Below are 14,777 nucleotides of genomic sequence, written 5' to 3' on the forward strand. Positions count from 1 at the left end.
GATCAATGCGGGGGGACTCGTACCACCGCATCCCTCTGTGATGTGCTACCACCCATCCCCCGGGGAGCCACGCAGGCATCTGTGGACTTCAGCTCCCAGGAGACCTTTCGGAGCAGAGGCCCTGATAGTTTATGGGAAGTGCGGGTTATTTCCTCCGGGCCACCTGGCGGCCAGGTATGGCCCTGTCTCAGGCTCCTCCCTCACCTGGGGCAGTCCCTGCTCTGCTGGTCCTAGAGACGGGAACAGATCCGCGGCTGGGGCCATTGAAGAGAGCCCGATGTGGGAACAGGAGGCCTGGGCCTCCTCTGGGGGATGGCCGGCACCCCGGGAGACCAGAACAGGTAGGGGAGCCCGAGGAAGGTCAGGTCCCACTCCCCTGGTCGGCAGAAGTCCTGAGGGAGGCGGAGAACGGAGGTCTGCCTCCTGGGACCCCAGGGCCGAAGGGGGAGGGGCTTCGGCGCCCGGGTCTCTGGGGGAGAGGGGACCCAGAGGCTGGGACTTCTGGGTCCTGGAGACCCGGAGTCTTGGAGGAGGAGAGGGCTAGGGGCTGGAATATCTGAGGCTGTCTGAGGAATGGGAGGGGCCAGGATCACAACCTGAATTAGACGGAAAAGGAAGTTGAGGAGCGGACTCCTCAGCCCTGGGGTAGAGGGGCCTGGAGGGGCCACACTTGGGTGCCTGGCAGGGTTATGGGGCTGGTGTCTGGGACCGGGGATTCCAAACTCCCGGATCTGACGGGGGAGGGGCTGGGGGCCCGGATCCTGGGTCTGAGGGGGGAGGGGCCGGGAGTCTGGATCCTGGGTCTGAGGGGGGAGGGGCCGGGGGCCTGGATCTTGGGTCTTAGGGGGGAGGGCTGGGGGCCTGGATCCTGGGTCTGAGGGGGGAGAGGCCGGGGGTCTGGATCCTGGGTCTGAGGGAGGAGGGGCCGGGGGCCTGGACGCCTGGACTCCCAGCCGCCTGTCCTCCTGCCCCAGGTCCATCGCTGTCCTCTGTGCTTAATGAGCTCCCCAGTGCTGCTACCCTTCGGTACCGAGGCCCTGGGGTGCTGCCCTGGGGGGCCCTGGAGGAGGAGGAGGACGGACAGAGGAGCATCCAGTCGGTTGCAGAAGCCACACAAAAGGAGCTGCAGGAGCCTGGCCCTTCCCGGGAACTGCCGTGGCCCATGCAGGCCAGACGGGCACACAGGTGAGGCCCACCTCCCACTTCCCAGCCAGGTGTGGACCATCCTCCCACTTGTTGGAGGCTCTGTCTCCATCTCACTCTGTCCTTCTGTCGGTCCTTGCCTCTCTCAGAGCTGCCTCTGGGTTCCTTTTTCTCCAGTCTGTGTTTGTGCTTCTCTGATTCCAAGGAGTCCTGCCTCCGGGATTCTTTCTCCTCTCTCTCTCCCAAGTTCTCGTCTCTTGTGTCTTCTGTCCCTCCAAGGCTGTCTGCCTCTATTTCTCTCTGGGTGTCTGAAACAGTCAGGTTTTTTTCCTCTCTGCTTTATGTCTGCTCTGCCTCCCCCTCTCCAAAGCCTATCACTCTTTGATTTCTTTCTTGCCTCTCTCCCGCTACATAATTTACAGTACCCAGTGAAAGCTGAAAATGCTGGGTCTCCTGTTCCACAATTAGTACTCATCTTAAGACGGCAACAGCACAGCATTCAAACAGCACAGCAAGTGGGACGCCCTTCCGAGAACGGGGTCCTGTGTGACTCTTCAGGGAGCCCTTGAAAACTGACCCTTTTCCTTACATAATCCTGACACCGATTCCGATATGTGGAGAATTTTCCCCACACCAAGCAACGCTCTGACACTAGCTTGGTGTCCAACAGCTCAACTCAATTCTGACGCTATCTACCTGGAGCTATAACCTCATTAACATGAAAAAGCGCACCTTTATCACTGTCACCACTTCGGAAATTCAAGGATTTAGGAGCTGTGTGCCAGAAGCAGGACAAAGACCGAATATATACTTCTTTTTTAAAAAGTTTTTCCAGTTTTATGTAGATACAGTTGACATACAGCATCGTGCAAGTTTAAGGTGTACAATGTGTTGATTTGATTTTTTTTTTTTTTTTTTTGCGGTACGCGGGCCTCTCACTGTTGTGGCCTCTCCCGTTGCGGAGCACAGGCTCCGGAAGCGCAGGCTCAGCGGCCACGGCTCACGGGCCCAGCCGCTCCGCGGCATGTGGGATCTTCTGTGCCACCAGGGAAGCCCTGTACTTATATTGATAGATTGCAAAATGATTACCCCAGTAGTGCTAGCTAACATCTCCATCATGTCAAATAATTACTATTTCTTTTCAGTGGTCAGAACATTGACTGTCTACTCTCCTAGCAAGCTTCAAGTGTACAACACAGTATTATGAGCTACAATCACCATGCTGTACCTTAAATCCCCGGAATTTATTCATCTTATAACTGGAAGTTTGTTCTCTTTGACCAACGTCTCCATTTCCCTACCCTACCCCCACAGCCCCTGGTAAACACCATCCTACGCTCTTTTGAGTTTGGTTGGTTGGTTTGTTTTAATTTTTATTTATTTATTTTTTTGAGTTCGGTTTTTTTAGATTCCACATGTAAGATCATCATACACTACCAAATATATATTTCTTATTATAAATCACAATATCACACCTACCTTTCTTTTTTTTTTCATTTTTTACTTTATGATGGTATTTGCTGACAGAAAAGTGCAAGAAACATCATGTAAAAACTTAAAGAGTTTTCGCAAAGTGAGGGTCCAGGTAAACGCCACCTAGGGCACCCCCGCTTTCTTCTTCCCAGACTTTCACTGAGGATCATTCCTTGCTTTTCTTCGTAGCGTTGCCACCTGTGTGCGCAGCCCTGAAGAGAAGAGTTTAACAGTGTTTGCTCTGTGCCTTTGTGTAAATCGAACTCTGCAGTCTATTTTCTGTCTGTCTTCCTATGCCGAGCATTAGGTGTGTTTCTTTTCATTGCTATGGAGTATCCCGTGTTAGGAATGTATTTCAACTAACTTCCTGGTTCAAGGATTGGGTTGTTTCTACATGTGGGTGGTTTCCATTTGGGGCCACTAGGCCCCTCCTTTTCTGTGTCTGACTCTGTTTCGCTCCCAGACAGGGCCTTGCCAGGAACCAAGTGGCTCAGGGCTCGGGGTCCAGGGCCACCCACTGGACTCTTCTGCTTCGGAGGTCCAAGGAGAAGGTGCGGGAAGGCCTGCGCTCCGTGCAGCCCTGGGATTGGACGCTGAAGAGGATTGGGGGTACGGTGGGCTTTGGTCTGGCATCTTGGGACGGGACTGGACTCCTGGGTCTGAGGGCTGAGGGGCTGGGGGCCTGGACCCCTGGGCCTGAGTGGGGAGGGGCTGGGGGCTGAACTCCCAGGTCTGAGGGAGGAGGGGCTGGGGGCTGGACCCCTGGGTCTGAGGGAGGAGGGGTCTGGGGGCTGGACCCCTGGGCCTGAGGGAGGAGGGGCTGGGGGCTGGACTCCCGGGTCTGAGGGAGGAGGGGTCTGGGACCAGAAAGGAGCCCGCGGCCTGTCTGCTGCCCCCTGCAGGCCAGTTTGGCGCCGGCACCGAGTCCTACTTCTCCCTGCTGCGCTTCCTGCTGCTTCTCAACGTGCTGGCCTCCGTGCTTACAGCCTGCATGATTCTGCTGCCCACCTGGTTGGAAGGGGCTCCCCCTGGTCCCCCTGCCCCTAACGCCTCCTCACCCTGCGGCTCCTACATGCCCGGCTCTCAGAGCCTGGTCACCTTCTCCACCCATCTCTTCAATTTCCTCTCCGGAGAGGTGCGTGCCTGGGTCCCTGGGAAGCCCCCGCTCTGAGCCTTGGTGCCCTCAGTGACCCCCGACCCTGATGGCCCAGCTCCCTGAACCCTGCCTCTGCCCAGCCCCGTGGTGACCCCTGCCCTGCCTTTCCTCCCCCAGGGTTTTCTAGAATGGTCTCCTCTCTTCTATGGGTTCTACCCGCCCCGCCCACACCTGGCCATCACCTACCTGTGCTCCACCTTTGCCATTTGCCTCCTCTACCTGCTGCTCATCCTGCACCGGTCAGTGACACCCCTACACCCAGGCCCCCCAGACCATAGGGGAGTAGCAGTGATAGATGCCCTCCTCCAGAATCCCGAGGCTTGCTCTGTGGTCCCTTTCTCTCCGTTTGAGTTGCAATCGAATTTTAAAATGCTTCATGATTGCTGCAGGCCAGGGCTAAAGATGAGAAGTTTCTCCCTCCTGTGACTTACAGTGTAGTGGGGAAGGTAAGATATTAAGCAAGCAAGTTAATTACATCTTTTCTGGAGGGGAGAATGCTAAACCAATAGAGGTCATTCATTCACTCATGCAACAGATATTTATTGAGCAGATACTATGGGCCGGGCATTGTTCTAGGCAGCTGGCAAAAAAGAACGAACAAACAAAAATCCAACAGTCTGGTCCCGGGGGAGCTGACATTTTAACAGGAGAGACCAGCGATAAGCAATAAGCCCTAATAAGTGGATTGCATGGCTTGTTAGAGGGTGATCGGGTACAGGCAGAGCAGGTGAGGGGGACTGACAGTGATACTGGGCCAGGTTGCTGTTTTGTTTTGTTTTGTTTTCCCCGCACCACACAGCTTGTGGGATCTTAGTTCCCTGACCAGGGACTGAACCCGGGCCCCAGCAGTGAAAGTATTGAGTCCTAACCACTAGACCGCCAGGGAACTCCCCAGGCTGTTGCGGGCTTTTTGTTTTTACTTTTTTGTGTGTTTATTTTTTGCAGCATTTATTCCCGGGCCATAAGTTTTTGTTTCGTCCGTTTCTTCTGGGACAGGTTTTTCTTCTGGGCAACCTCCTCGTCTGGTTTAGGAACAATCTGTCCTTTTTCAGTAAGGTTCATCTCAATGTGGCAGGGAGAGCTCATGTGTGGGTTGAGCCGACCGCGAGCTCTGTAAGTTCTGCGCTGCATCTTGGGGGCTCTGTTCACCTGGATGTGCTCAGTGACCAGAGAATCTACATCTAAGCCCTTAAGCTCAGCATTACTCTCTGCATTTTTGAGCATGCGCAGTGAAAATCCAGCACTCTTTTTGCGTCACCGACCCTGCGTCCAGCTCCGCTGTTTGGCCTGGGGACACCTACCAACTCCACCATTGTAACGACGGAATGGCACACACTGCTTTCTCTGTTTTTTTCTTTAAACATCTTTATTGGAGTATAATTGCTTTACCATGTTGTGTTAGTTTCTGCTGTATAACAAAGTGAATCAGCATCATCAAAAAATCCGCATTGCTCCTTTCAAGTGACATCCTTCAGATACTTGGCGGCTTTTCGGATCTGCATACCCTTAATGGCCTGGGCAGTTTCACAAGTGCTCTTAAAGTGAACACAAAGATTTGAACCTCTTGACTTGCATGATTTTGGGGGGTTTTCTGGGTCAAGTGAATAGCGAACCATTTCTAGAGGTCACCTCAGGCCACTTACCGGAAAGAGGCCAGGCTGTTGTTTTTGTGTGTGTGTTTTGTTGTTTTTAATTTATTTATTTTTGGCTGTGTTGGGTCTTCGTTGCTGCGCGCCGGCTCCCTCTAGCTGCGGCGAGCGGGGGCTACTCTTTGTTGTGCGCAGCTTCTCATTGCGGTGCTTCTCTTGTTGCAGAGCACGGGCTCTAGGCGCGCGGGCTTCAGTAGTTGTGGCTTGTGGGCTCAGTAGTTGTGGCGCACGGGCTTAGTTGCTACGCAGCATGTGGGATCTTCCCGGACCAGGGCTCGAACCCGTGTCCCCTGCATTGGCAGGCGGATTCTTAACCACTGCACCACTAGGGAAGCCCCTAGGCTGCTGTTTTAATAGGGCGTCTGGGAAACTTCATTGAGGACATGGTGTTTAAGCAAAGACATTGAGAAAGTGAGGGATTTGGTCACTCAGATACCTGGAGAAAGGAATTCCAGGCAGAGGGTGCAGCTGGAGCAAGGGAGGAGCAGGGCTGGCGTGTTTCAGGGTGCACAAGGAGGCCTGTGGGGCTGGATCAGAGAGAGGCGGGGGGGCGAGTAGACAGCGGGAGCAGTAGGGGATGGGCCCACATTCCGTAAGGAATTGGGATTGTTTCTGAGATGGGACTCATTGCAGGTGCCTGAGCAGATCACCCTGATCTGATTTAGGTTTTAAAAGAAAAGAATCTGTGGCTCTATGGAAGAGAGGGGAGCTGGGGAGAGGAAAAGGGAGGGAGAGAGCTTAAGGGCAAGGCGGCAGCAAGTAGAATAGTTACCAGATTATTGCAATCAATTGCAAATTCACCAAGAGAGGTGGCTTGGACCAGGGTGGTGACAAGTGGTCAGTTTTGAGTTTAGTTTTTTTTTTTCATTGAATTTCTTTTTTCCCCCAGCTTTATTGAGATATAATTGACACATAACATTGTGTAGGTTGATGGCGTACACTGTGTTGATTCGATGCCTTTATATATTGCAATATGATTACCACCATAGGTTAGCTAACAACACCTCCATCAAGTCAGTTACCATTTCTTTTTTTGGTGAGAACACTTAAGATCTACTTTCTTAGCAACTTTCAAGTATATAATGCAGCACTGTTAACGACAGGCAGAATATTGTACATTAGATCCCCAGAACTTACTCATTTTATAACTGGATGTTGGTACCCTTTGACCCACATCTCCCCAGTTCCTGCACCTCCCGCCCCAGCCCTGGTAACTACTGTTCTAATCTGTTTCTATGTATTTGGCTTTTTTAGGTTCCACATATAAGTGATATCTCATACAGTATTTGTCTTTCTCTGTCTGACTTATCTCACTTAGCATAATGCCCTCAAGGTCCATCCCTGTTGTCTCAAATGGCAAGATTTCCTTCTTTTTCATGGCTGAATAATATTCCATTGTGTGTATATAAAAAATATATCATCTGTTGACAGACACTTAGGTTGTTTCCATATCTTGACTACTGTGAATGATGCTGCAGTGAACGTGCAGGGGCAGATATCACTTTGAGATCCTCTTTTCATTCTCTTTGGATAAATACCCAGAAGTGGGATTGCTGGATCATATGGTAGTTCTGCTTTTAATTTTTTTGAGGAAACTCCATACTGTTTTTTCCTTAGTGTCTGAATCAGTTTACGTTCCCGTTATCAGTGCACAAGGCACAAGGGTTCCTGTTTTTCCACATCCTCTCCAACATCTGTATCTCTTACCTTCTTGGTGACAGGCTTTCTTTTTTTTTTTTAATTAATTAATATTTTATTTTTGGCTGCGTTGGGTCTTCGTTGCTGCATGCGGGCTTTCTCTAGTTGCGGTGAGGGGGCTACTCTTCATCGCAGTGCGCAGGCTTCTCATTGCGGTGGCTCCTCTTGTTGCGGAGCATGGGCTCTAGGCATGCAAGCTTCAGTAGTTGTGGCGCATGGGCTCAGCAGTTGTGGCACGCAGGCTTAGTTGCTCCATGGGATCTTCCTGGACCAGGGCTCGAACCCGTGTCCCCTGAATTGGTAGGCGGATTCTTAACCACTGCGCCACCAGGGAAGTCCGGTGACAGTCTTTCTGACAGGTGTGAGGTGATAGCTCATGATTTTGATTTGCATTTCCCGGATGATTAGTGACATTGAGCACCTTTTTATATACCTGTCGGCCATCTGCTTGTCTTCTTTGAAAAAATGTCTATTCTATTGCTCTGCCCATTTTTTAATGGGGTTGTTTGGGCTGGTTGGTTGGTTGGTGTTTTGTTTTGTTTTTTTGCTATTGAGTTCTATGAATTCTTTCTATATTTTAGATATTAACCCTTTATCAGATGGATGATATGCAAGTATTTTCTCTCATTCTGTAGGTTGCCTCTTCCTTTTTTGGATTGTTTCTTTTGCTGTGTATAAGCTTTTTAGTAGCCCCATTTATTAATTTTTCCTTTGGTTACTTGTGCTTTTGGTGTCACGTCCAAAAGAACGTTGCTCAGACCAACGTCAAGGAGATTTTCTTCTGTTTTCTTCTAGGAGTTTTTCAGTTCCCGGTCTTATGCTTAAGTATTAAATCTGTTTAGAGTTAATTTTTGTGAATGGTTTAAGGTTGGGGTCTAATGTCAGTCTTCTGCATGTGGATATCCAGTTTTCCCAACACCATTTATGGAAGAGACTATCCTTTCCTCACTGAGTGTGTGGGCTTCCTTGTCAAATATTAGTTGACCATATATATTTCTCATTAAAAATAAAAAAATCACAGGGAATTCCCTGGTGGTCCAGTGGTTAGGATGCTGTGCTTTCACTGCTGGGGCCTGGGTTCAATCCCTGGTCGGGGAACTAAGATCCTGAAAGCTGCATGGCATGACAACACACACACACACACACACACACACACACACACACAGAAAAATGGACAAACCAAAGTATAGATCTTGGTACATTTCCCATCCACATCTAGAACATGACTAGCTTCCAGAAGCTCCTCAATATCTCTTCAGCTTACTACATCCCCCACCCCCGTGCCCAACCACCATTGTTTCTATTGACACTATAGCTTGCCTTTGGCCCGTTTGTTCTTTATATAAAGGGAGACTGTATATATGTTAAGAGGAAAGCCCACAGGATTCTCTAATAATTGCATGTGGGGTGTGGTGAATGATGGAAGTTAAGAATGACTCCAGGTGTTTGCTGTCAGTTGAGATGGGGAGGGCTGTAGAAAGAACAGGTTTTGTTGGGGAATATCCGGGGTGCAGTTTTGGAACAGTTGATTCTGGGATGCCTTTTGGACTGATGAGGGAATATTGAGTAGGCAGTTGCATACATGGGAGTCTGGACTGAAGTTACAAACCTGAGACTCACTGGCATTCAGGCAAGCCTGGGAGATCCCCACAGGAAGGGACTGGGATCAAGAAAGAAACCAAGAACTTTAAAAAAAAAAGGGGGGCTTCCCTGGTGGCGCAGTGGTTGAGAATCCGCCTGCCGATGCAGGGGACGCGGGTTCGTGCCCCGGTCCGGGAAGATCCCACATGCCGCGGAGCGGCTGGGCCCGTGAGCCATGGCCGCTGAGCCTGCGCTTCTGGAGGCTGTGCTCCTCAACAGGAGAGGCCACAACAGTGAGAGGCCCGCGTACCACAAAAAAAAAAAAAAAAAAAAGGAGTGTTTCCTAAATGCCAGGCACCGTGACAGGGCCCAGGAACACCAGATGGGGGTCCCCCTACCTTTATACAGCTTATAGTCGAGTAGGGGAGATAAATTTCGAGATAAGACTGTTAAATAAACAAGCAAGTCAGCAATTTGAGTTTGGGAGCTGAACTATATAGAAAACAAATGGTGGATACGATAGAGCAGTGATCAGCACAATTTTTGTTTCTGATAAAAAAAATGAAGGTAGGAAATATTTTCATCTTTGCAGGCCATGTGGTCTCTGTCTCAACTAGAGTCTGCCGGGCCAAAGCAGCTGCGGACAGTAGGAAAATGAGTGGGTGTGGCTGTGTGCCAATCAAACTGTATTTACAAAAACAGGATTTGGTCCCAGGGCTGTAGTTTGCTGCCCCCCTGTGATAGAGAATAATGGGCGGGGACCCTCATTAGATGGAGTGGTCAGTAAAGAACTCTCTGAGGAAGTGACCTGTAGAGGAAGACAGGAATGGTGGGAGGAAGCCAGCCAGGTGAACAGCCAAGACACCAGCATTGCAGACAGAGGGGACTGTGAGTGCAAAGGCCCTGTGGTGGAAAGAGGTTGGGAAATGAAAGGTGAGGAGGAGGTTGCGGGGGTGGACAGGATTTGAGCTTGGAGAAGTAGGTGGGGGCCAGATCAGGGGGGCTATGCTATGAAGGAGCCTAGGACTCAAGAACAAAGAGAAGCTGTGACTTCCCTGGTGGTCCAGTGGTTAAGACTCTGCGCTTCCTTCCACTGCAGGGGGCGCGGGTTCCACCCTTGGTCAGGGAACTAAGATTCCACATGCCAAAAAACAAAGAGAAGCTGCGGAATAGGTTTTAAGTGGGAATGCCATGGGAGCCGCGTAAAAGGAAGGCTCTACTAGCTCGGGAGCGGAGACCGGGCACACGTGTTAGCAGGGAGAGCAGGTGGGAGGCCTCTGGGCCCACTTGAGAGGCGATGGGGGCCAGAGCCGGGGCGGCGAAGGGGGGTGTGGAGCCTTCCTGCTCAGTTTTCTGTTTCTCTCCTTTTCTCTGGTTTTCTACCCCCTCCCTGGGTCTTTGTCCCCCTCTCTCCAGTCCCTTTACCTGCCCCCTCCTTTTCTGAGTCTCTGGACTCCCCGCCCCCCCCCGCCTTTCTCCATCTCTTTTTCTCTGAGTCTCTGTCCCCTTTTCTTGAAATCTCTGCCCCCCTTTGGGGGTCTCAGTCTTCCCTCTAAATCTCTCTCTCCCCAGAGTCTCTGTTCTCTTCTCTCTGGAGAGCTGTCCTTATCTCTTAGGTTTCTGCCTTATCTTTTTGGGTGTCTGGCCTCCTCTGGGCCTCTCTCAATCTCTTTCTTGGTCTTTGGCGACAATGACTGTATGTGTCTCCACCAGGTAGCAGCCTCCAAATGCCCAAGGTCTTAGAGTTCATTTTCCCTGTTTGCCCCAGAAGGGGAGAAGGGTACCCCCCCGCTTGTGGCTGTCCTGCTACACCCCGTCTCTCGGATCTCCCCTCTCTTAGCTCGGTGTCTGGGCTGAAGCAGACGCTGTTGGCTGAGTCAGGGGCCGTGACCAGCTACAGCCACCGCGTGTTCTCCGCCTGGGACTTTGGCCTCAGCGGGGAGGTCCACGTGCGGCTGCGCCAGCGCAACATCCTATTTGAGTTGCAGGTGCGCTTAGGGGTGGGGGAGCCTACAACCAAATGTCACCCGAGGGGGCGGGGTTGAGAGAATGGGCGGGGCCTAGACCAGGGACCGGGCCTCCAGAGAGATGCTGGGCGGAGCTTTCTTCTAAGGAGGCGGGCCTTGGGGGAAAGGGGCCAAGGCCACTACAGGGATGCCTGAAGTCAAAGGGTACAGGAAAAAGCTAGCAGCAGGAAAGGGGCGGTACCTAAAGCTCCTCGGTTCAAAGTTAAGAGAAGGGTGTGGCCAGAAAGGGCTTGATAAAGTAGCACTGTAACTCCAAAGCACCAGGCATGAGTGCTGGGCGGGTCCTGGGAGGAGCTGGACGTGTTGGGTGGGGCCTTGGGGGCGGAGCCAGATCTCAATTGTCACCTGGAGGGCCCTGGATGGGCTGAGATAAGGATTATAGATGTTCTTGGAGGGGCGGTGCTGCCTCGGTTCACGTTGAGCCTGGGCTCTGGACCACAGGCTGCACCTAGGGTAATGGAACCCAAGTGGACGTCTCTTCCGGCCTTAGGTGGAGCTGGAGGAAGCAGCGGTGCGGCGCCAGGCTGCGGTGCGGACGCTGGGCCAACAAGCCAGGGTGTGGTCGGTGCGGTTGCTGCTCAACATGGCGGTGTTGGCACTCCTGGGGGCAGCCTTCTACGGCGTCTACTGGGCCACAGGGGCCACTGTGGAGCTGCAGGTGTGGAGGGCCCCGGGGGAGGAAAGGGCCTGGAACCTACATTTCCAGGGGTGGAGGAGACTGAGGCCTATTCCTGGAATCTCAGAGAGGAGGGATTGGTGTGTGTGGGGGGATTATGTTTGGACTTCAGGGTGATGAAGGAGGAAGAGGCTGGTGGAGGACGTTAAGCATGGCTCCTGCAGGACCCCAGAGCCTCTTCTCTTGGTCCACCCTCCCTCCTAGGAGATGTCTTTTATCCAGGGAATGCCACTGCCGAAGCTCGTGGTGGATTACCTTCCGTCCATCTTCATCTCCGGGGTCAACTTCGTGCTGCCACCGGTGTTCAAGCTCATTGCCCCACTGGAGGGCTACACCAGGAGCCGCCAGATCGTTTTTATCCTGCTCAGGTTCTGGACTCCTGGGGTGGGCTGGGGATGATGGTGGGCTGGTCGGGGGACATCGGTTGTAGCAAATAAGAGACTGAAATCGTCAGGATATGGGATCCAGTGGGATCTGAATTCAAATCCCGACTCTTCCTGTCACTGAGCCTCAGTTTTCTTCATCTGGGAAATGGGGAGAATTGTGAGCACGCTCCACACAGGAGAGTCCAGGCACGTGGTGGGCACTTGGTCAGTGCTGATTCCCTTTCTCTCTCTTCCCCTTGCCAGGACAGTGTTTCTCCGCCTGACCTCCCTGCTGGTCCTGCTCATCTCTCTCTGGAATCAGATCACTTGCGGGGGAGATGCGGACGCTGAGGAGTGCAAAACCTGTGGCTACAATTACAAAGAACTTCCGGTGAGGATGAGGGGTGGGGGAGGGGACGGACTCCTGGGTCCTTGAAGGAAAGGAGGAGCCCGGTGGGTCCGGACCCCTGGCTTGGGAGGAAAGGGGAGCTTGGGGTGCTAGAATACCTTCCCCTTGAGGACAGGGGTATGGATTTAAAAAAAAACTAAAGGCCCCCAGAGAAAGTATTGATAGAATATCATAGCTTGCAGTTTGGAGACTCAGACGTTCGGGTCTACAGGTGTCTGGGTCCTGAGGTCTTTATGACCCGTTCTTCCTTCCTCAGTGCTGGGAGACTCGCCTGGGACAGGAGATGTACAAACTCCTGCTGTTTGATCTCCTGACCGGCCTGGCAGTCACGCTGCTCATCCAGTTTCCTCGGAAGTGAGAGTCCCGCCCCTTGCTGTGGTCCCGCCCAGCACCCAGTTTTCTCTTTCGCCCCGCCCCTTTCTAGCCCTGCCTCTGACTGCCCTGCCCGCAGACCCCGCCCCTCCACGAGTTTGGTAGTAACTTCCCTGCGGCCCTGTCCCTACTGCCAGGATTGCCTCTACGCCTCAAGCCCCGCCCTCTAGACACACCCCCTCCAGAACCTTGAAGGCTCCGCCCCAGCCCCAGATATGCTCACTTCCGATTGGTGGGCGGGACGGTGAAGGCGGGGAAACCCGTGGCCGGCCTGCCTCTGATTCGGCCCCGCCTCACCCCGCCCCTCAGGCTGCTGTGTGGCCTCTGTCCCGGGGCGCTGGGTCGTTTTGCGGGGACCCTGGAGTTCCAGGTGCCTGACGAAGTGCTGGGGCTCATCTACGCACAGACAGTGGTCTGGGTGGGGAGTTTTTTCTGCCCTTTACTGCCTTTGCTCAACACGGCCAAGTTCCTGCTGCTTTTCTATTTGAAGAAGGTGAGGGGTAGGGAGCACCCTTGGGTCTGAAGCGGGAGGTATTGGGGCTTGGGCGTCTGGGTCCTGGGGGGAGGAGGGGACTGAGGGATGTGACTACTGGGTCCTGTAGGGGGAGGATGCCAGGGTCGTGGACTACTAGATCCTGACGGAGGATGGGTCTGGAGGACAGATTCCTGGATGTGGGAGAAGGAGGGGTCCAGGGCATCCCAACTTTTAGGTCTGAGGGAAGCGGGGACACGGACTCCTGTGTCTGATAGTGGAAAAGAACTGGGGCTCCTGGATCCTGACTGAGGAGAAGAGGCCAGGGACCAGGGCTCCTGGATGGTGGAGAAGGAGAGTCTGGGGCTCAGATTCCCTCATCCCCCCCCACCAGATCACCCTCTTCTCCACCTGCTCCCCGGCCTCCCGCACCTTTCGGGCCTCCACTGTGAACTTCTTCTTCCCCCTGGTCCTTCTCCTGGGTCTGGCCATCTCCACCGTTCCTGTGCTTTATAGCATCTTCCTGTAAGTGTGAGAGGCACCTGCCTCTCTCTCCCTCCCTCCTTCCTCCTTTCTCCAGGGTTCTGACTTTTGGCCATCCTTGAGCTCTGCCTGTCTTTGACTTCAGGATCCCACCTTCTAAGCTGTGTGGTCCATTCCGGGGGCAGTCGTCCATCTGGGCCGAGATCCCCGAGTCTATTTGCAAGCTCCCTCAGACTGCCCAGAAATTTCTCTTCTTCCTGGGGACCCAGGCTTTTGCTGTGCCCCTTCTGCTGATCTCCAGGTGAGAGCCCTAGACTCCTGGGTCTGAGTTTGAATGTCTGACCTGGGGTCTCGCTGCCTGCTTCCAAGAAAGAAGGGGGCTGGGGGCCCAGACTCTTGGGTCTGAGGAAAGGAGGGGGCTGGGATACTAGACTTCTTGAGTCTGAAGGAGGAGGTCCAGACTCCTGATTACTAAAGAGCCCTACGTTGAAGATATTCTAAGGGCGTTTGGGGAGTAGCTTCCATTCCGTCTCTTCTAGCATCCTGATGGCGTATACCGTGGCCCTGGCTAACTCATACGGACGCCTCATCTCTGAACTCAAACGCCAGATAGAGACGGTGAGCCAGGCCCGGTCCCTGGGAAGGGGTCCTGGGGAATATGGAAAGGGACACGGGTGGAGAGAAGATCTGTCTTATCTCCACCTCTCTTTACCCTTTACCTCAGGAGGCGCAGAATAAAGTCTTCCTGGCACAGCGCGCTGTGGCGCTGAGCTCGGCCAACAGAGCTCTTTGACCTGTCCAGCCTGGCTCAGGGTGACCTCCCACTTTCAGACCCAGACCTGCCCTCAGATCCTTTGTAAGCCTCGGCCACATCATTTGGAAAATAAGCGAACTGGAGAAGACTCCATGCTTTTCCAGCCCTGGGATTCACTGCTAAGTCCCTGACTCTCCAGTGAACCTCTTTCTAGTACCAATAAACACAGCTGAGGCTGCTGAGTGCTTTTTGAAACTCGCGTCCAGAAGGCGGGGCAAGGCATCAGCGGGACATAAACCAATCAAATGTGTTTACCTGTGGGTCGGCGCGGCGGGCTCTTCCGCGAGAGGACCTGGCGGGAGTGCCAGCCAATCAGAGGCCGCGTTCAGTAGCGTCCGGGCGGGGACACTTGTGATTGACTCACAATCTTGATAAGAGGCGGTCGCTAGGCGACACCACGCGCAATTCCGAGCAATGGGAGGTGGGCGTCTCAGCCAATCAACTTTCGCTACAGACCCA

At 53.1% G+C, this 14,777-nt stretch overlaps 1 protein-coding gene across 1 annotated transcript; it reads left to right on the top strand.

The window, feature by feature from the left end:
- Nucleotides 1–27: 27 nt before the first annotated feature.
- TMC4 (transmembrane channel like 4) lies at nt 28–14,591 on the top strand. The gene is made up of 15 exons (XM_030847897.3): nt 28–341; nt 975–1,185; nt 3,080–3,225; nt 3,519–3,751; nt 3,890–4,011; nt 10,541–10,688; nt 11,218–11,385; nt 11,608–11,771; nt 12,033–12,159; nt 12,434–12,531; nt 12,859–13,042; nt 13,416–13,546; nt 13,650–13,805; nt 14,044–14,122; nt 14,229–14,591. The coding sequence occupies exons 1-15, from the start codon at nt 41–43 to the stop codon at nt 14,295–14,297; spliced, it is 2,337 nt and encodes a 778-aa protein (XP_030703757.1). The 5' UTR covers nt 28–40; the 3' UTR covers nt 14,298–14,591.
- Nucleotides 14,592–14,777: the final 186 nt, after the last annotated feature.

The sequence above is a fragment of the Globicephala melas genome, chromosome 19, assembly GCF_963455315.2.
Source record: "Globicephala melas chromosome 19, mGloMel1.2, whole genome shotgun sequence".
NCBI classification, from domain to species: domain Eukaryota; kingdom Metazoa; phylum Chordata; class Mammalia; order Artiodactyla; family Delphinidae; genus Globicephala; species Globicephala melas.

What these genes read in the sequence shown, in the direction of transcription:
- TMC4 (XM_030847897.3), top strand. Translation starts at nt 41, where the DNA reads ATGTGCTACCACCCATCCCCCGGGGAGCCACGCAGGCATCTGTGGACT. An exon ending in CAGGCCAGACGGGCACACAG is followed by an intron (nt 1,186 to 3,079) that starts GTGAGGCCCACC and finishes TTTCGCTCCCAG; the next exon opens with ACAGGGCCTTGCCAGGAACC. An exon ending in GGGCCACTGTGGAGCTGCAG is followed by an intron (nt 11,386 to 11,607) that starts GTGTGGAGGGCC and finishes CCTCCCTCCTAG; the next exon opens with GAGATGTCTTTTATCCAGGG.